The 21268-nt window shown below is 42.2% G+C and overlaps 1 protein-coding gene across 2 annotated transcripts in view; it reads left to right on the forward strand.

The window, feature by feature from the left end:
- Positions 1 to 17403, forward strand: part of slc41a2b (solute carrier family 41 member 2b) — a 58812-nt gene extending 41409 nt beyond the window's left edge. For both annotated transcript variants that reach the window (XM_080492077.1, XM_080492078.1), the window contains exon 11: positions 16572 to 17403. In XM_080492077.1, the coding sequence (XP_080348203.1) occupies positions 16572 to 16757 (186 nt within the window). In that variant the 3' untranslated portion in view covers positions 16758 to 17403. The remainder of the gene's footprint in view (positions 1 to 16571) is intronic.
- Positions 17404 to 21268: the final 3865 nt, after the last annotated feature.

The following is a 21268-nucleotide window of genomic DNA, read 5'->3' on the forward strand; positions in this document are numbered from 1 at the left end:
GAGGTATTGGACTCCCGTCCGCCAGGCGGACATGCTCACACTCTCAATTAATGTTGAAGTTTTGTGTTTTTAGTTGGTACTATTGCATGAAAAAGCTGCTGTCCAAATATTTCAGTCCCCGATGAGCATCTGTGTCAAAACACATCAAAGCTTTGAAACAAGTTTTGGTAAAAGTTTGAATTTCAGTTATTTGGTGTCTGAGTCGGCACACAACTTCTGAGTTATGCTTATAGACTGTCCAGATAATGTTAGTGTGTATGGAAGTAAGGTGATGCACTCGCTTTTCATCCTTCTCTAATTACCAAAACACACTTTTCTAAAAACTTCAAACTTCAGATTCTAAAAATTTCAAACTACTTTCACAAAATCCTCCGACTTTTCTATCACCTGAAAAGTGGTTATCTGTTCCTATGAACTGGACGATGGCTTCAGACTGGACACAGGCAGTCTGCATATAGATTTGATGCTGTTTGCCATCTAAAAGAGAATAAGCTGTTAATTCTGCATCTTGCTGCATTTGAAGTGGATGAATCGTCTAAATTGCAGTAATTGTCGCCACTATTTAAGTTGACTGAGTTTACTGCAGCTGAACACTTGAGTAATGTGTGGAAAGATTTCTGTCAACAGGCAAACAAGGAGTAAACCTTCAGTAACATGCAAACTAAATATCAAGGCACAATAAGCAACCAGGCGGAATCCTGCCGACACTGCAGGCTGGTTAAGTTAGGATTACTTCTTTTTACTTCCTCCATCCCATCACAGGCCCGTTCAGCAGTCCAACTGCATCTTTCAACGGTTTACGGAACATTAATGTGCAAAAACCAACTGACTGTGACGTTGGTGAAGCATAAGCCTGTAAATACACGGTGCCTAATAATTCTAGGCTATATTCCAGGCGTTTTAATCGGGAATGAAATTCAAATAAAGTTATAGAGGACAATTGGGACACATGGTGCTCCAGAGCAATCGTGCTAAACGTGTAGGGATGGCAGAACACGCAAAAGTTTGATTACATATCAGGAGAAAGGATGACGGGGCAACGTGGATATTTCATCTAAGGGAGGAAATACGACCAACAGGCAGAAACATTTGCACGCCCAGCGTGTAATAGTTTAGAATGAACAACAACGGCAATGTTGGCACGTCCTCTGCTGTTAAGAGAATTGATAAAGAACCAAACCGTTCAGCAGAACCGAGAATCACAATTGTAAAATTCCGTCCCCATAAACGTGTGTGAGGAGAGGTGAATCTGTCGACTTGTCTCCTGAACCGTGTGTGTGTGTGTGTGTGTGTGTGTGTGTGTGTGTGTGTGTGTGTGTGTGTGTGTGTGTGTGTGTGTGTGTGTGTGTGTGTGTGTGTGTGTGTGTGTGTGTGTGTGTGTGTGTGTGTGGAAATGGGAAACATTGTTTAAGTATGGATGTTAAAATTAACAATCTGTATTATTTAACTCTTTTTTTATATATTGACAATTACTAATTGTCCAAACGCGTGCGTGCGTGCGTGCGTGCTGGGAGGCCTTTAAAAGGCTCCCCTAAATCTTTAATGCGGACGTGGAACATTAGACGTAATCCCGGCCACTGAGGAGTTGGAGCTTTTCCAAATCAATTAAGTGTTGAGCCAGCAGAGCTGCAGCGAGCGTCCGTCAGTCCCTCACAGGACATTAAATGACAGAGACGAGCCTGTGAGGCTGCAGGCTCAGAAAAGGGTCTGGATCCGACCCGTCAACAGTTAAAGAAGGAATACTGATCAGCTTCCTGATGCAGGAGACGATTCCTCCCCTTCTGCATCAGAGCAACAAAGTTATTATGGAATAATTGTTTATTGGAGCAGAAATTACACACAGAACTTCTTTGTGGTCAGTGTGTTTGTGCAGACACCACAGGATAGCAGGTAATATTTATTAGGCTGCACAGAAAGTGAAAGTTCAATAGAATCCTGGGACTGGCTTTACAATGCATCATGGGTAAGATGTGACTCTAATCATTTAGAGATTGAAAAGCTGTTAGTCAAGTCTCACCATGTAGATCAGGCTTGGTGCCTCAATAGGCTGTTTTATCTAAATAACTCTTAAAATGGAGTGAGTAGCTGTCTCTGTAGTTGGTTTCCTTGATTTTTGTGAGGAAATTACTGTCATTATTTCATAAGATTTTTTTAATTTTAGTTAAGAAACCTATTTTACTGTATTGAGAATCAATCGCAGCCTTTCAACAGTTTTGGTTTGGAGGCTGTCGTTAGCAGACGTCGCTCTCGGGGGTCTTAGTTGTAGGTTGAGGGAGCATACAAAATATGTGCATTTTTAATTTTATTGATATTAAATGTTTGGTGTGTGTATACTGATTGTGAGTGTTGTTTGTTGTCACTACGTGGTGCTTGAATAGCATCCAGATACTTTATTGATCCCGAAGGGGAATTCTTTAAACCAATGGATGTGGCTGAATCTCTGACATGCATTGTGGGACCTGTAGTTTATCGTCTATTCACACTGAGAGGAAGCATAGACTTTTATTTCAAGATAGTTAAACTTGTTCTGAGCCACATAAAACGACATGCTATACTGGATTTGGCTCGCGAGTCTCGAGTCTGACATGTAATGTATTTTCATATCTACCACAGTCGATCAGTTACAGAAGAAACATTTCTATTAACCCAGTTTCTGGAAACCTCTAAATGACAAGACAACCACAATAATCTTAGTGTTCAGTTGGAACAGATTTGTAGATTACCAATATATAACATTAACTTAAATGTTAAACAAAACAGATTACAGATTACTCTATAGTAGGGATCCACCGTTACCACTTTTTTTGAAGGACTACAAGTATGAAAACTTACCGATACTGAGTACTGATACAAGTACTTAATAAATACCATTAAGTCTAATTTATACTCTAAACGCAAACGACTCTTTCTCTTGGCCCTTTGCATAGTGAGTAGCGGGCTAGACAGCTAGCAGCGCACCGGTTAGCGCAGCAGGCAGGCTAACAGCAGCTGGCTAGGTCAATGCTAGCGTCGTTAACTATCTCTCGTCTCGTCTAACATGAGATCAGGCCGGTAAGACAATGATTAGCTGATTCTTACGTCACTTCGCCTGGTGAGTGTAGGAAATGTACCTGTATGATGCTTCATGAGTCTGTCACTGTCATCAATGGTTCAAAGGTACCCCCTCACCACCCTGGCCCTGGTGAATATACCATGAATCTGTCATCAGTGGTTCAAAGGTACCCCCTCACCACCCTGGCCCTGGTGAATATAGAAACACAAACTTATTCAACTGTCGCAGTCGTCATACAAGCTGTGATCAGCGACAGCTTGCTCTGGGTCAATGTTTGTTTACGTTTGCTTGACTCACAAATAGCAGAGGTCAGCAGAAGCCTGGATGTGTGAGGTCACATGAAAACTATCTATACTCCATGCTGGTGATTTACCCCAGCTACATTCAGATTACATAGTGACCTTCACTCTATTTATTAAGGTTAGTAAAAAGAACCTGTTTAGAACTGGAATGATTCATTTGTGCTCCTTCCGTAGTGGTGCAGTCAGCATTAAAAACAGTTTCATTTCAACATTTAAAAACGATGTTAAAGGAGCAGAACACCACCAAACTCCTCCAAAGTCACAAACATTTCACCATTGTGCCTTCATTGTACTGTCAGCCAGTTTTCAGCTTTGATCGGCTCCCGCAGCCTCTTCCTCTTCCTCACGGTTCCTTCTGTCTGTCTGTGGCTCTGGTTAACGCTGCTGCATTTAAAGTCATTTCCACTACTTCACCGACTTTGCAAATACATATCCTCTGGATTTGTGGACATTTTAACAAACTGCAGGCTCGATGTTTCCTGTGCACTGTGACTGATGATCCATTAATCTCCTCTTTATACTGAATGTCTGATTGCCTTGGAAAAATGTCCCTCCCCCCAAAAAGATTCCTCCTAACTTTTCAGAGTCGCAGCTCTGCTGTGATCCCCCCCCCCCCCCCCCCCCCCCCCCCCTGTATGGTCGATGTATTCCACAACACAACAGCTCGGTCTCGGTTGTTAAACACGAGCCTGTGGAGCGTGCACCACCTGAATTGGTTTACAGTGAGCAGATTCGGAGCCAGGATGCTGCAGGCGCTCGCTGCTGTGCAGACAGACCTGAGATCTTTGAAGTGAGGGTGTGGTGAAGAGGACTGGGGGATGCAGGACGTTCTCCGAGTGTGAAGGGATTATAGATGATTGGAGAGCATTCGGCAGTTCGGGAGCACACCTGACACAAGCTTCATATTTGTGCCTTTAGTGTCAGAGGAACATTAGCAGAGAGTATTGAGCTGTGCTTCCTTCAGTGATGCTTCACTTGGACCTAATGAGGGGCTGAAAATATAAACCACCTTGTCCGACTGTAAACTCCACATTTTAAGCAGTGGGATGATTGGAATGTGTTATTTCTGTGGTTTTTTCCTGGGATCTCACACGAGCTGTTTACACGACAGGACAACAACGTTTTCAACTCACAATGGGAATCGTTTGTTGCATTTCGGCGTCTGTTTACAGAACAACCCTGCCTGGGGCCACTGAAAATGAACTTTATGAAAACGTTCTGACTCCGTCTCTGTGTAAACAGGAGAAAACTGACCTTTTGTGGAACACTGCGCATGTGCACGACGGCTGTAGTAACCACTTCTTTTGCACCTGCACAAGTAGATGGAAAATAACGTTGTTTGAATCCCGGTCCATATTCTTCTGGGACTTGGTAGGTGTTTTTGAGTCACTGTAATTTCAATCCAACTTTGTTTTCTGTCCATACAGTTGTCTGTGGACTCGCCATTGTTATTTAATATATCATATTGTTCTCTGCGCACGTGAGTGGTTTCATTACAAAAACAGCCAACTTACGGCGTAGCATGCAAACTACATCATAATTTAAGTGTTTGTGTCGTCTCTGTGTAGAGGGTCATCGTTTACACATTTTGATTGCAGAGGATGTTGCAATGCACAGTCAGGTAATGGCTTGCACCGTTCTTTCACAGTGAGAAAACCAAAGTTTGATTCTGAACCAGGCATTTCTGTGCAGAGTTTGCATGTTCTCCCTGATCCTGGTTTTCTCTGGGTTCTCCGGCTTCCTCCAACACCAACTCTCCCCAACAAAGAACCTTCAAAGTCAAAGCAACTGGCAGTTTACCAGGTGTGGAACTTGTCCATGAGCTCTGGTGCCCCACTACTACTGAATTATTTATTTTGGTCTTTCAAAAAGTGTTCAGTTCAGAAACTTGGACAGAGAAGATCTAGCAGCCTGTCAGGAGCCTCATCACAGCCCTCAAAAGACCTTGATGTGTCCTCATGTCGCCGAAATGGAAATGACTTTGTCCATGCTGGGACACGGTGACTACTTTTTTGCCAGAATGAAGGGAAAATGTTTCAATCAGACATGACCTGCACTTTCTAAAACCATACTCTCTGGTAAGTCTTCGCACTCTCATTTCTGTTCCGTAATCAGAGAGTGCCTTTTATTCCTCCAACCTTTCAAAAATTTCCTTCGATTTACAGCCTGGTGCAAGACACAATCTGGCAAGGAAAATTAAAATGTGGGAGACATGGTGGAATTTGATAATGTCATTCAGTCGGACTCTAAAGTGGCACAGCAGTCTGTTTCTTTAATGGTGGTGATAAGCAGGAAGCTGCAAATGGCTCGGATTGATAATGTCCCATTCAGAGCCAAAGCCACTGAAAATTAGAAGAGAAATTGAAACATTTTGTGGAATGGCCATGACTCGGTGTGAAATCCCCGCCAGCCTCAACCGAGCAGAAAAAGAGCCGAGAGAGAGAGAGAGAACTTAAATCGACCAGATGTGGACATTGTTTAGCTGGTTAATAGGGGTTGTACATGAATGCGTTGTGAATAAGAAAAAGCCAGGACTTACCCAACAAGAGCGGAGACATAAAAAACCCACAACTCAAACAATACACCAGAGGAGGATTTAACAGTGCTGTGGCACATCGGCACTAAAAATGAGGCAAAGCTAAGGCAACACTGTGCAATAAGCCAGAGAGCTGCTGGATTAATTGTGAAGAGCAGCTTCAACAATGAAGAAAGTTTTATCCTTGAAAAGGTCAACCCAGGTCAAAAGGTCCAGGGGTCAGCACAGAAGCAAGTGTTAAGCCAAATGCAGCTCTGTCCAAAGCACTTTCACAAAAAGGTGAACATCTATTGATCCAGAGGCCAGATTTCATTATTTGCATAAAGTCTGTGTCAGATATTATCGGCTGTATCTTGACAGATCAGACATTTAAGCTGCAACAAAGCTGCTTCATCTCTTATCTTTTGGTCCTCGAGCCACTTGGCTCTGCTCAGGAAACCAAACCATTAAAACAGGGCAGACAGTAAACGCTTATACACTTTAATAGAAGAGACGACTTGCACTAATTCAGCCCTACATTTTCTAGCACTTCTGATGTTCACAAAGTACATGGAGGAAGGGCTGTAGACATGGGAGTAAAGATTATTTATTATTTATTCACATTCCTATTTGCTGGTTTGTGTTTGTTGTGGTTTTGTTCTGCTTTTTTCTTGTAAAGAAAATACATATACACTTGTTGTTGTATGTGTATATGTACCTGTATGTATTAATGTGTGTATGTATGAATGTGTGTTTGTATGATTGTGTGTTTGTATGTATGTGTGTATATATGTGTTTGTATAAAATACAAAATCTTTATATAGAATACAAAGGTACAAATGATTATTGTTTGATGAGAATAAGGGGGAGGACTAAATAAGCTCTGCTTCCTCCTCCTCCTTTTTGGATATGTTGGCCATCAGGCCATACTTTTCTTTCTTTGCCTTGTTTGCTTTGCTTTGCTCTGTTTTGTTTGTTGTTAGTTTGTGTTAGTTTATCTTTGCTTTGTTATGTGCCCAGATGTCTGAAATAAACTAAACTAAAAGACGCAAGCGGAGGAGTTCAAGTATCTCGGGGTCTTGTTCAGGAGTGGGGGGAAGATGGAGCGTGAGATCGACAGGCGGATCGGTGCAGCGTCTGCAGTTATGCGGTCGCTGTATCGGTCCGTTGTGGTGAAGAAGGAGCGAAGCCAAAAGGCGAGGCTCTCGATTTACCAGTCGATCTTCGTTCCTCCCCTCACCTATGGTCATGAGCTTTGGGTCATGACCGAAAGAACGAGATCCCGGATACAAGCAGCTGAAATGAGTTTCCTCCGTAGAGTGGCTGGGTGCACCCTTAGAGATAGGGTGAGGAGCTCAGTCACCAGGGAGGAGCTCGGAGTAGAGCCGCTGCTCCTCCACATCCAGAGGAGCCAGCTGAGGCTCGGGCATCTGTTTCGGATGCCCCATGGACGCCTCCCTCGGGAGGTGTTCCGGGCATGTCCCTCCGGTAGGAAGCCTCGGGGCAGACCTAGGACACGCTGGAGAGACTATGTCTCTCGGCTGGCCTGGGAACGCCTTGGGGTCCCACCGGAAGAGCTGGAGGACGTGTCTGGGGCGAGGGACGTCTGGGCTTCCTTGCTTAGACTGCTGCCCCCGCAACCCGGCCCCGGATAAGCGGAAGAAAATGGATGGATGGATGGATGGATAAAAGACGCAAGCAAGAGAAAAGGGTCATTTCAATGGGCGGCTGTATTGTTTTCCTGCTTTGGAGGACTGACATGAATGGGTTGATCTGAAGCAGGGGATTCAAACTTGTGACCACGAAAAGGGTCCAATCAGGTCCATTTAAATTGTGTAAACATAAAACATGGACACCCTGAATCACACTGCTGAGTACATTAAGACTTTACCGCTTGCTAACAAATTAGCATTAGCATCAAAGCGTGCATGCTAAAGACATTGGATGTGGAAATCTTCTTTCCAATAACACGAAATAGAAGTAAACATTTAATGTTGACACTATTTGTAGGTGATTATACACTTATTTTATTGGTCTGGCTCAAATCTGAGCTGCTTTCCCTGAGAGCTTTGTCTTTATTTTTCAATTCAACTTTATTTATATTGCATCAAATACAACACAGTCATTTCAAGGTAAGTTTACAGAGAAAAACCCAACAACTCCACATGAGCAAGCTTAAACATCTTTTAAATGGAAAAACTCCCTTTAACAGGAAGGAACCTGCAGAACCAGGTCTTTCTTGCTTTCTAATCAGAGAGGCTATTTTAACTTGCTGTTAGTCTGGTTATTTGACTCTTTTTATTTGAATAGTAAACATGTTCGGGGATATAAATTACAGTTTGAGCCTCAATAAATTCATCTACTTCATGAGTATCTCACATATTTTCTCTGAGTGCCCCTCAACATTGAAGAGATTAATTATCTGCAATCTTATTTTGAAATCCTCAGAGAAGATAAACGGCAAACCCCACTGGTGTGCTCAAGGAGAACCTGGACCTGATGTTGGGAACCACGGTTCAGACAACATCTTTGGAAGTGTCACATGGCCTTTGTTGTCTCAAACTACACGTGCCAGAATGTGTAGAACACTTTCACAGCAACAGTAATATCTACTTATATAAGACTTGAAGTGAAAAAATGTCACATTTAAGTTTTGTTAAACCGGCGTGTTTTATCCTATTTAAAGCCTAACTCATACTCCATATGCAGACGATATACTCGGGATATGTGTTGACACAAATGACCTCCATGGATGCTACGCACACTTCCAACAGCCTCTAACTGTTTGTTCAAAAAGGCGCAGGATGCAAGAGGAAGTACACAGACCACGAGGGCTGTGATTGGCTGCTCCACTGTCATGTTAAGAACCTCCACATGTGATCCAGATGATGGTGTGGTGAAATTGCAGTTTATTGGAGAAGTGCTGTTAAATTCAAGAGTGTAACAGCACACGCCACACAGGGGCAGGGCCAAAACTCCACTCTGCTTTGCACACCTCTGGTGCAGTGGACGACACCGTGCAGGAAGTGAGCTGGTAACTTGCGGCTACAGTCTGCTGGCTTTACACCCAAAGCTTCGATTTCCAGCGTCACTGTCAATCTTTGTACCAGATTCCTCATTATGACCAGAAAATGAAGACTACGGAGTTTCATGCCGTTTTGCGACCAGTCCTTCTTCGCCCCCCAGCGTTATGTTGTCGAACTCTCTCACAGCACAGAAGTGGGACACGGGACGTCCAGGGGTGAGGGGGACTACCTAGAGACACATTGCCATGTGCGTGTTGTAGATGCAGTAGTATATATCAGCCTTTACTCCCAGCATGCCTTGTCTGGATAAAATAGTCAAAGATGATGCATTTTCTTGTTAACAGGGGGTTTTAGTTTCAATGTGTTCAACAAAGAAAGTTTTTTCTGTTAATAGGTAATAGCATAATATTAAAAAAGATTCAGCAGTCCCATGCTATGTACATTTAATTCAAGTCTTTGCGCCTGCATATGGAAATTCCAACCTTCTTTTCCACCCACTCTTGTATTTCGCACCTGCTTTAGATATACCATTATCTATAATCTATTATCATGGGCCTCAGGGGAAATCTTCAGTGAGTATTTAGTTACTTGCATGAGCTCCTGCAGTGTTTGATTAGAAGGTTATGTTGGTTTTTTTACCACTTTTATTTGCTTCTAAATTAATTCATTGTAAAAAAAAAAGAAAAAAACTACCTATGATAGAGCAGATAAAAGAAATTGTCTCTAAATATAATTACTGCCTGTATGTTATTATAATGAGCTCATAGAAGATTTTCTACAAAAGTGGAGCGTCTATGTGAAATACCACACAAGCTTGCAAATCAATTTTAAGGAGCTAAATTTAATGATGTGTGCCCAGATGAAAAATACCTGTAGGTGTTCCAACGTCGTAAATGAGGTGATATTATGGGATGTAGTTGTTCTTCTCAGGCAGGTTTTGCAGGTTTGTGCACAGATTGGAGGGTGGTGTACGTTTCATGAAGCCCAGAAGCAGAGGGAGCTCTGTCAAGTCTGAAAAGTTGTTCATGGTCGTGCTAAGTGTCGAGCTCGTCAGGACAAATTCAGGCTGATTCAGGGATCAAAAGCTTGCAGGTTCGAATCCCACTGCTGACAGGTAACACTGTGTCTCTGAGCAAGACCCTTAATCCCGAGTTCGCTGGGCACTGTACCATGGCGCGGGCACTGTACCATGGCGCGTTCACTGTACCTTGGTGGGTACTGTACCATGGCGGGTACTGTACCATGGCGGGTACTGTACCATGGCGAGCACTGTACCATGGCGGGTACTGTACCATGGCGGGCACTGTACCATGGCGCGTTCACTGTACCTTGGTGGGTACTGTACCATGGCGGGTACTGTACCATGGCGGGCACTGTACCATGGCGAGCACTGTACCATGGCGGGTACTGTACCATGGTGGGTACTGTACCATGGCGGGCACTGTACCATGGCGGGTACTGTACCATGGTGGGTACTGTACCATGGTGGGTACTGTACCATGGCGGGTACAGTACCATGGTGGGTACTGTACCATGGTGGGCACTGTACCATGGTGGGCACTGTACCATGGTGGGCACGGTACCATGGCGGGCACTGTACCATGGCGGGCACTGTACCATGGCCCGGGTACTGTACCATGGCGGGCACTGTACCATGGCGGGTACTGTACCATGGCGGGCACTGTACCATGGCGGGTACTGTACCATGGCGGGTACTGTACCATGGCGGGTACTGTACCATGGCAGCAAAATGCTGAGAAAAAATGGGGATCAATATGCTTTAATCCTTCCTAAAAACATTTTCCATTTTGGACCTGAGTTAGTTTGGAAACATGTTGATTGAACATCAAAGGTACAAGTTCAGTCTCAGGTCATCAGTGACTGATGTTTAAATCTTTTATAAAAGTCCATCAAGCATCAGGTGTTTAAATTTAAGTCTTTCCAAACAAATCCAGAGAGACCAGAGCCTATGCCACGAAGTGGGGATTTCTCTTATCGAGGTAACTTAAGGGTTAACTCTGGGTTTTCCGTAGAGCAACGCTGGTTCACTACTTACCTGGTAAATCACCACAGGAACTTATGCTGAACCTCTAACCTGCTCCGGAGTGAATTATGGTCTGGATTAGAGATCAGTGAGTATAAAACCTCTTCATTTGCAGACTTGTGGCCCAAAAACTGTCCCTTCTGTCACTCTCCAGTAACGTTTATGGCGAGGAATATTACCCACAAAGGGAGCAGAAGAAGTCGGCTTGTATTGTCATTTAATGGCATCAATTACAGTAATGAATGTATCCCAAGAGTGCTCAGCTATTAACAAACAGGTGGCCCTCATCCAGTTGCAACGAGCCATTCATGATGAGACTGTACGGCGATTAGAGTTTGTGAATGTCATTTGGAACATGTCCACAATCATCTCAAGGGAGACAAAAATAAGTGACGTCCTGAGTAAGAAAACTATCAGACTTGTCTTAACAGACACACAATTGCTGCCTAATGCACAAAAGAACATTTGTGAAGCTCTGTGTGATTCTACATGCTGGAGCTTTGAGCAGTACTTTATTCTCCTTCCTGGTCCAGCTCTGCTCCAGAGGCCAACCTTCCTATCCTGCCACCAGCAGCCACAACAAAGCGAACCGACCACTCGACCCCTCGACCCCTCGACCCCTCGACCCCTCGACCCTCACTCTCAGCTGCACTCTTAAGCCTGCCACCTGCACAAGTGGACCGTAATTGGAGAAAGTGATCCAAACATTGCCATCTCAGATGTTCTAATGGCTTTGCTTCCTGTCTGAAACCTGATTAGGGAACCAGATAGAGAATCGGCCAAGGAGAGCGAGAGTCCACGCTGTCAGTTTTCACTTGTTCGGCCACATTTTGGGGAAATTAAAGCACGTCGGCCTTTCCAAACTCTATAAAGCAGCAGCTTTGAGCACAAGGCTACCTCCTGTACTTTCATGCTTTTCTATTTTGCCGTTTGGTCCACACGGTGGTGAAAAGGACTGTGCAAAGCCGCACGCTGTAAATGATGGATTGTATTTTCAACTGTTCACTGCCTGTCCCACTGAATGAAAGACAGAGTCATGGCACCTTGTTCTGCATCTGCGCTGCCGTTTCATGTCCGCCGGATTTTTGTTGGAAGGGAAACCAGGCCATGGAGCTTACCAGTGTTACACTTTCCCAAAACCTCAACCATGATCCCGGCTATCAACAGGTTTTCTGATGTCATACATTAAAGTGTTTTTCAACAAAAGGAGTGATAAACTATCACAATCAATTCTCCACGCTCCCTCCTGATACCGCCGTGCACTCGCTGTTATTCCTCTCATGTCTATCGATCAATAATGCCGATGCATTTTTGTTTTTTTTCCAAACTCTGGACAGCTCATTTCCCCTTAAATTATAGACGTGTCCTTATCTTTTAATAGACTTCTCCTTTTCACGCGCCAATGTTCCCTCCATGCGTGGAAACTTGAATTATGAATAAGACTCTTAAGTCGCCTCTCGGTCTGCTGCTCTGCCCATTACTTCTTCGCTCACTTCCCGCCACAGTTTAAGTGTTTATACCATTCGGCAAGGCATTTTGAAGCACTTAATCCCTGCAGCCATGATAACACAGGTGCTTTTCTGTGCTGCGTCGCTCTCCTTTGTTTTTTGGGTAAATAAAATCTTGACTCTAATGGACTTTTTGCAAACACTTTGCTATAATATCGTATCTGCTGGTTTTCATAAAAACATAAGAAAAAAAACCTGTGGCGTCGCTAAGATCAGCCTTATCAGCTTGGTTTGCCATGTGCTTCCACTCCACTCCACAGCCATCATATAGTTTATATTGTCTACAAGGTGTAAGAAATGAACAAAACATAAAAAGTTCATTAAAACCATCCAAGCCCAAACACTATAAATCTGAATTCTTCAAAACGTCAGCTTTCAGAAGACTTTCTGTTCCCACACAGTCACATGGACCTCAGAACAAAGTCAAAAATCTTCCCATCCATCTGTTTCCCTGTGTTTATGGGTCAGGATCTCATGGCGCTGATGTTCCTAATGTCCCTCACTACACATGTTCCTCCAGTCCTAAATCATCCAACAAGCACAAACAACTATGACCATTCAGAACAGGTGACCCTCAGGCCAGAACCGGACCAACGGAGTGTCGGATTCTGCTCATAGAATCACAAGAACCATTCCAACTTTGATTTTTTAATGAAAGCCATTGCGTTTTCTGATTTATGTAATTGAAGTCTCGTCCAACGCTGCTTGCAGCTTTAATATTGTTTTTATTTTTCTCCACTAATTTTTTCTAGTATTCTTTCTTACATTTCCTCATAACATTAGTTAATGTATTTTTATATTTTTTATATTTTTCCTCTGCTTCTATAGTTCGATGCTTTAAGAATTGTCTGTATAATGTATTTTTCTTTTTGCAGACATTCTGTAGCCCCTCGGTGACCCACGGACTATTTGTATGGTTCTGTATATTTCTGTATTTCTTAATAAGATAATTTTTATTATAGAATTCATTGGATATTTTCAGGAATTCCTCATATGCTTTATAAACTACATTCCAGTCCTGCGTTATTAAGTCATTTTTTAGTGCTTCTTCTGTTTTCACTCTTATATATTTATAATTTTTGGTATCCTTTTTCTTGCTATAATTACAGTAATATACATTAAAAATAGGCAGGTGGTCACTGAGGTCTGTTAATAGTAGTCCGCTCTCTGGATATTAGTAAATATATTATGTATTAAAGTGTCTCAGTGAGAAGTGATCCTGTTTGGTCTGGTGACAGTTGGATATAATCTCATACTGAACATTGAGTTAATAAATTCTTCTGTCATTTTATGTTTCTGATGATTTAAGAGGTCGATGTTAAAATCACCACAGATGTACGTGACCTTCTGTGTAGATTTTATGAACGTACTTTCCATCCAGTCTCTAAAAACCTTAATGCTTGATCCAGGCGGTCTGTATATCCAGCTCACCGTTATATTTTTCATTTTTTCACAACATATTTCTACTGTGATGAACTCAATCAAATCAACAGCTACCCTAATTTTTTTTATTAACTTTATATTCCAAACTATTATCAACATATATTGTCACCCCACAGTTTCTGTTATTTCTGTTGATATAATTAAATTCACACACGTGAAGCTCAAAATCTGCTCCCTTCTCATCATTGATCCAGGTTTCTGATGTGGTTCTTATATTGACTGACTCAGTTCAGACGGCCTCTGAAGGAACCATAAACCTCTCTGACTAGTATGACGTCCTTATTTCAGGTTAATCTCTAACATATCTTTCAATAGCCACCGTTCACATTATTTCCAGCTGAATGTTTTTTTTTTTAATTCCTGCTTGGGAAGAAGAATCATCAGTTAGTTTGAGAATTGTGCAGATCAAGACGTTCCAAATCATTTCGACTGTAGTCGTCTTGAAAAAACGTCCCTCCTCCGGCCTGGATCAACCCGTGACACACTTCCATCAGGAGGCGTGGCCATGGAGCTATGAGTATCCTGGTCGGCATTTTCCTCCGTCGGCCAGGTTTGTGTTCAGATTATTTCACAGATTAGTGGGCATCTTTAAAGTGTCAGTGGAAGAATGACCAGGTCATGAGAACTTGTCCTTTGGACCCCACCGGTCCTGATGTCATTGGAATCCATAATGATTATCAAGATATTTTAGTGCGGAGGAGAATAATGCTCCTTTGTTTGAATCTGTCTGGCCAACATGTTGAGATGGGGGTAGATTAAGGTCCAGTCTTCCACCTCGTTGCCCAGAACCTGAACCACATCAAGAAATGAAGGCAGGTGGATTATTACAGCCTGACTAACCTAACTGGTTTTATCTACATGATAGATGCTGAAGAAACGTGTGAGTTTTGAATTGACCACGTCTAGTTACAGTGATGATGGTGGGATAATCTGAGCAGGATTAGGCACCGCTCTGTTTACTGATCTGTCCTCCATCTTTTCTTATATTTATGTCCACACTGAATTGTAGAGTCCATATGAGGGTGGGAGGAACCTTCTCAGTTTGTTGTTGGATCTGATTCTGATTGGCTGTCCCTTTATTCAGAAGGTGTCTGAACCATCTCCACCGTCTTCATAGAGTCAACAGACAGTTTCACATCAGCTCAGCAACAAGATTGGAATTAGAACATTTTCTCGAACATTTCCAGATCAGTCCACCAGAACTTCAGAAGTTCTTGTTTGTTGTTTGTTCATTTTTATTTTGAACATAAAACAAACTGAACAAAAACACATGTTGAACAAACAAAATGCTCAAGAAGGACCAGGAAGAAGTGTATATTTCTAAACTCTTACCCCCAGGCCCTTCCACTAAGTATTTGTTTCCCATTGTTGTTAATCAAAGTGCAAAGACATCAAGGGATGCAGGTGTCAAATTACTCACCAATTGTCATATCACCAGTAAGTCCAGGAAATCTTTGCGACACCCAGTTTTCTACTAGTTTCAGACCAAGGTATTTATCTCTTCAGCTGTGGCATCCCTAAATACTTCACATTGGTTTGTCCAGTACATCAGGGTTTCCCCACTCCGGGCCTGGAGGGACGGTGTCCTGCTCATTTTATCTCTCCCAGGTTCAAGTCTCTGGTGGGGAAAGACGTGGTTATGGAGCTCAAGAACGACCTGTGCATTTGTGGAACGCTTCATTCTGTCGACCAGTACCTGAACAGCTGAAGCTGGGACACCAGGGGGTTTGAGCCCCGGGAGGTGGAAAGGGTTCAGTGGGAGGGGAGTTTCTTCAAATTTTAAATGATCATTTAAAGTGTGAATCAGTTCGTGCAGTTCTTGGCACAAAGCAGTATGATGTGATTCCACACATGATTCCTGTTTCAGAGCAGCTGGATATGTCTTACAGTCTTTATTTGACCTCTTTTTTAAGTTTGTGTCAATGAATATCGACTAAATAGATCCGACAGAGGAGCTGAAAATCTGCTGCAGTGTTTGTGTCTTCTATTTTAGGAGGCATTGTTTTCTTCTCTTGTTCAACAAGAACAACTTGTGTTTATGACACTTGGAAATAAAAGATGTCTGAAAAAAGAAAAGATATCATGTTGAAGCAGCGGAATGGGATCTAAATAATTAAATCTGTCCCCGGATAGTATTTCCTTAACTTACATACGTCAAACTACAGAAATGATATCAGAAGGTGAATTTTGTTTGTTGTTGGCAGTTTTTATAAAATACCAGAATGTGCTTCTAATCAGGTTGAACACATGACAGTGTCCTCCAGGTTACTGCAGTTCTCACAGAACCAGTTTATTTGTTAGGTAGTAAATGTCATGGTCAGCTCTACTACAGGAGTTACTTTGAATAGGAGGAAAGTAATATATCCTCATTACTGCAGTGTACCAGGCTGCACTATTAAACACCCATTTGGACTTAAATTTGCTGTTGAACACAGTTGCAAGAAATCTATAGAAACTTACAAGATACTTCAAAATAATAGTTTTTCAGGTATTTGCTGTGTTTGACGTTACAGCCACGGCTGAGCTTGATGGCCTCCGTCCGTCCACCACGGCGACATTGTTGAGATTCTGAAGTTTCCCCTCATTTCATTACCCTGACCTGAACTGTATAATTGTCTGTGTGCTTTGTCCTGCAGACACGTCTTCAGCGAGTGTTAACTTGAGGACTGTGTCTCCTGCAGGTGCTGCTGTTGCTTTGCATCGCGGACTGGATGGTTCACTCCATGTGGCGCAGCGGCAAAGACCCAGACAGCTTCTCCATCCCCTACCTGACGGCGCTGGGCGACCTGTTGGGCACGGCCCTGCTGGCGCTCAGCTTCCACTTCCTGTGGCTGATCGGAGACCAGGACAGCGACGTGGGCGACTGAAAGGACCCCGGAGTGTCTCACGCCTTTAAGCCTTGTGGGAATGTGGGCGTAGCACATTCCTCAGCTTCACGTACTGGAGGAAACTGAAACCCCACCATGGTTCAGAAGCTGTTTTCTGCTCCTGGTTCTGTCTTCTTTTTTTTTTTTCACCATTTCTAAACATAAAAGACTTTATTCTACATTTCCGACTGTTCTCAGTAGCAAACCTGATCTGCACCATTTGCACCAAAGCACTCTGATATTGAAATGTGGGCTTGGTAAGAGGAACCCAGCAGCCCCGGCTCACCTCCCTGCTGCCTGCCAGCTCAGTCAGTCGGAGGTCTTCAATAAAAATATAAGAAGAAGGTTTTATTTGGAATATGTTTCGAGGATTTACCACCCACTGTGTCGCACATTCTGCTGCTGCTGCTGCTGCTGCTGCTGCTGCTGCTGCCGCTGCTGCTGCTGCTGCTGCCGCTGCTGCGTGGAGTCGGTGGTGGACGAACGTTACTGAGGTGGAGCGTAAGGAAGGTTAAAAGGGAGGAACGTGAATTTGTAATGAGGACGCGTCTCGGTGTTTTGTTGTGTTTTGTTGTTTCATAATCTTATTTTCCATCTCTCACTGCGATCTTTGTTGCTATTTCTTAACATTCCAATCTCATTTCACAAAAATAATTATTTTATTCCTCGAGCTCGCTCTTCAAACTGTCAGAGTTACATCGGAAACAATCTGGGGTTTTTTACTTTAGGAGCCTTTGAAACTCTTCCGGTTGTTCCGTTTCCGTGAAGCAGTCAGTTTGGCAACGTGCAGCATCCAGCTGTTGTAGTTTGACACCAGCTTCGCAGACTTTCTAGTGTCAAACAGAGAATATTGAACAAGCCCAGCAGTTTCAGACCTGAAAGAGTGTTCTGCCCAAAGAAGTTAGAGAACAACGCCTCTATCAATATATATATATATATATATATTGATAGAGGCGTTTATATATATATATATATGTATGTATGTATATATATATATATATATATATATATATACATATGTGACAGTTCAGCATATATGTTCTCCTTAATGGTTCACTATCTCATTTCCTTCAATTTCTCATTTTAAAACTTGTGTAAAGAAGCTAAATAAAGTAAATCTTTGGCATCATTTCTTTCCATTAATGCTAAGTTAGCATGCTAACCAGCTAGCGCCAGCTTGGAATGTTTTCTGCAACTTTAAAAAAAAAAATAAATAAATAAATAAAAAATAGCCTGACTGAAGACAAACTGGGTAATACAGTAACTCATTACTGCCACCTAATGCACAAAGCTGGCATCACCTGGATGCTACTTATTGTACCTTTAAGGAGCTTTACTACCCAGGCTGTGCTCACGTATGCAGTTTCTTTTTGTTGTCACATCAAATGTTTTCAGTTTTGAAACGGGACCAGATGTCACGGTTACTAAAAAACTTGCTTTTTAATGCAAACACACAAAATAAAATGAAATAATAATCTGTGGATGAAAAGTGGTGCTAAGTAACAAGAACCAGAAAAGCCGAGACATTAAATATTTGATTAAACAAACTGATCAAGAGTACATTAGCTTAACCAAGCTAGGCTAATGATCTGGTACATTTTCTATTTCCAGAACAAAACGTGGGAAAACGAAGCTTCATTCCGTAATAAATCTGAAGAGGACGCCTCCATGTTTCTACCAGAATGACACTTATTTAGAATTATTTTTGTCATGAGCTCATTTGAACATTAGAGTTATCTGTAGCTTAGCGTAAAACTTAAGAGAAATTTTCAAAACAAGTATATTTAAAAATTTTCAGCCAATCGTGTTGCGAAGACCAGAAATCGGTTGCGGTTGCTTATCGTTTGTATTTCCTCTGCTGACGAGCTCGCTTAAAGCTCTTCATTCCATTATCATCGAGTTCATTTCATGCAAAATACTTTTTCAAAATACGTATTTTGCATTTTTGTTTGTTTTGCATCCACGTTCTTTGAATTCACTTGAATTTGAAAGTTTCTACATCCAAACATTTATGTAGCAATTAAGTTGAAAGTCGATCTGTAAAAACACATGATGCGGTGTTTACAAAAGTGTTCCATTGATCGTTTACCCAATGTTGTGTTTAGACCTGCTGCTTCCAGCGTTGTTGTAAAACCAGATCTTAAAGTGACTCACTTCACCATCGTGTGGCACAAAGTGGTATTACAACACCAGAGGGGTTTTGGGTTTGTTAGTTTAGTTTTAGTCTCCAGTTTAACATGAAGTCACTGATGACATCACAGTGTCATTGATCGTTTTACATGATTTTGAACATAAATTATTCCATTTAACATGAATGTTATGCATCCGATGGAGGCTTGTTTACTATCTGAATAGAATTGTCCGAGATTTCAAAAAAGCGTCCTGATCAATCACATTCTATGGAAACGTGTCAAATCACAGTAACTTTGGACCTTTTCTTGCTTTTTCCTTGACTTTCAAACTGTTCTGTGAAAATCTTAAAGCAGGGGTGTAAAACGGAGCTCGAGTTCTATCAGAGTTCAACTGGACTGGAGTTGGTAATTAATGGCAGATTAACCTGAAAGTATCAATACTTTCTTTGATTTGTCGTAGAGATTAAGAGCAGCTGGATTCCTCTGCTCTTAGTGCTGAAGCCATTTCTCTAGAAACTGTCACTGCATATCAGGAACTTTCTTTTATTGAACAACTTTCTCTGTTTCCACATGTTGTCATCCTGCAGGCCGGATATGATTTCCTACAGGCTGCTTTTGGTCCGAGAGCCACATGTTTGTATCATTTATTTCAATTCAATTCAACTTTATTTGTATAGCGCCAAATACAACACAGTCATTTCAAACCACTTTACAGGAAAAAAACCAGCAATCCTACATGAGCGAGCATTGGCAAGATTAGAAAGGAAAAACTCAAATTTGTTAAAGGAAGAAACCTTCAGAATTTTGGAGTCTGAACCTTAAAGTAGAGACTGTTTCAGCCTCCCTACCTGAAACTGGATCTGGTTCCACATCAGAGGAACCTGAAAGCTGAACGCTCTGCCTCCATTCTACTTATAGAAAAGCTAGGAACCTCCAGTAAGCCAGCACTGTGAGAACCAAGAGTTCTTCTGGGGAGAACTGGGACCAGCAGTTCTTTAAGATCTGATGGAACCTGGTTGTTCAGAGCGTTCTAAGTTAGAAGGAGGATTTTAAATTCTCTTCTAGATCGAACAGGGAGCCAATGAAGCGAGGTTAGTATTGGAGTGAGCTGATCTCTGGTGCTGGTTCTTGTCACGACTCTGGCTGCAGCATTTGGAATCAGTTGAAGACTTTTTAAGGAGTTATTGTTTCACCCTGATAATAGGGAGTTACTATAGTTACTCTGGAAGTAACTAATGGTGGATTACTTTCTCTTGTTACTCTGAGCCAATGTATTCCTAATTTTAGAAATATTATCTAGTTGATAAAAGGCCGTCCTGCAGATTTGTTTAATGTGGAGTTGAAGGATAAATCCTGGTCCAAAAGAACTCCCAGGTTCCTCACAGTGGTACTGGAGGACAAAGTAATACCATCTAGTGGTACTATAACTTTACATAATTTCTCTCTGAGAACCTTTTGGGCCGAATAGAATAACTTCAGTTTTATCTGAGTTCGGAAGCAGAACGTTCTGGCTCATGCAGACTTTTATCTTCTGCACAACAATGGAGGTTGATGAGTGTTTCCTGATAATCCCAACAGGAAGTAATGGTTCTAATACAGAACCCTGTGGAACTCCATGTTTAACTTTAGAGCTGAAGAGTCACTCACATGAAAGAAGTGGAACGTGTCTGATAAATATGACGCATGCAGTAACACAGAAGAGCTGCTGTTGTGGTGTCGGTACAATTCCTCGTACAAACACACTTTCCTCTCGTATATAAATATTTTCTGACTCTGATCCAGTGGCAGATATTTCTGCACTTATAAGACTTCATAGATCTTTTGTAGATGAAGTCTGTCCTGCAGTGGATTTAAAGCATTATTTCTTTCAAATTGACGGCTCATCCATCCTGCAGAGCGACAACACACTGCATTCTGAATCATTTCTGGCTCCGCCTCACTGCGTAAAGGTTCTTTCAGGAGGCTAATCTCAGCTTAAATGTATTGACAGCTCAATGTCCTCAGAAGACATCATTTGAATGTGATGGAGCCATAATGGAGTGAAGGTGTCAGTTGTTTTCAAACACTTAAAGAAATGAAAATTGATTTTGCAGTCATGTTCTGGACTTGTCAGAAAGGTTAGAACCATAATATTCTTTGTAGTTCCACTCCTGGTTTTCCATCCTCCCTCAGTCTGTTTACATGTTTTTCTTAGCGTCACGTCGTGACTCAGCAGTTTTACAGATTATAAATCAGATTATGCTTGACCGTTGTGTTGGGAAAGTTCCACAGCTGGTTGAGGAGAAGCAGGAAGGACTTGTGGGGAATCATCTCATCATGACTCGGCAGCACATCGTGGGCATGTGACTGTCGTTCCGCCGGCTCTCTTCTACTCCGATA

The sequence above is a fragment of the Lipophrys pholis genome (assembly GCF_963383615.2).
Source record: "Lipophrys pholis genome assembly, chromosome: 22".
NCBI lineage: Eukaryota > Metazoa > Chordata > Actinopteri > Blenniiformes > Blenniidae > Lipophrys > Lipophrys pholis.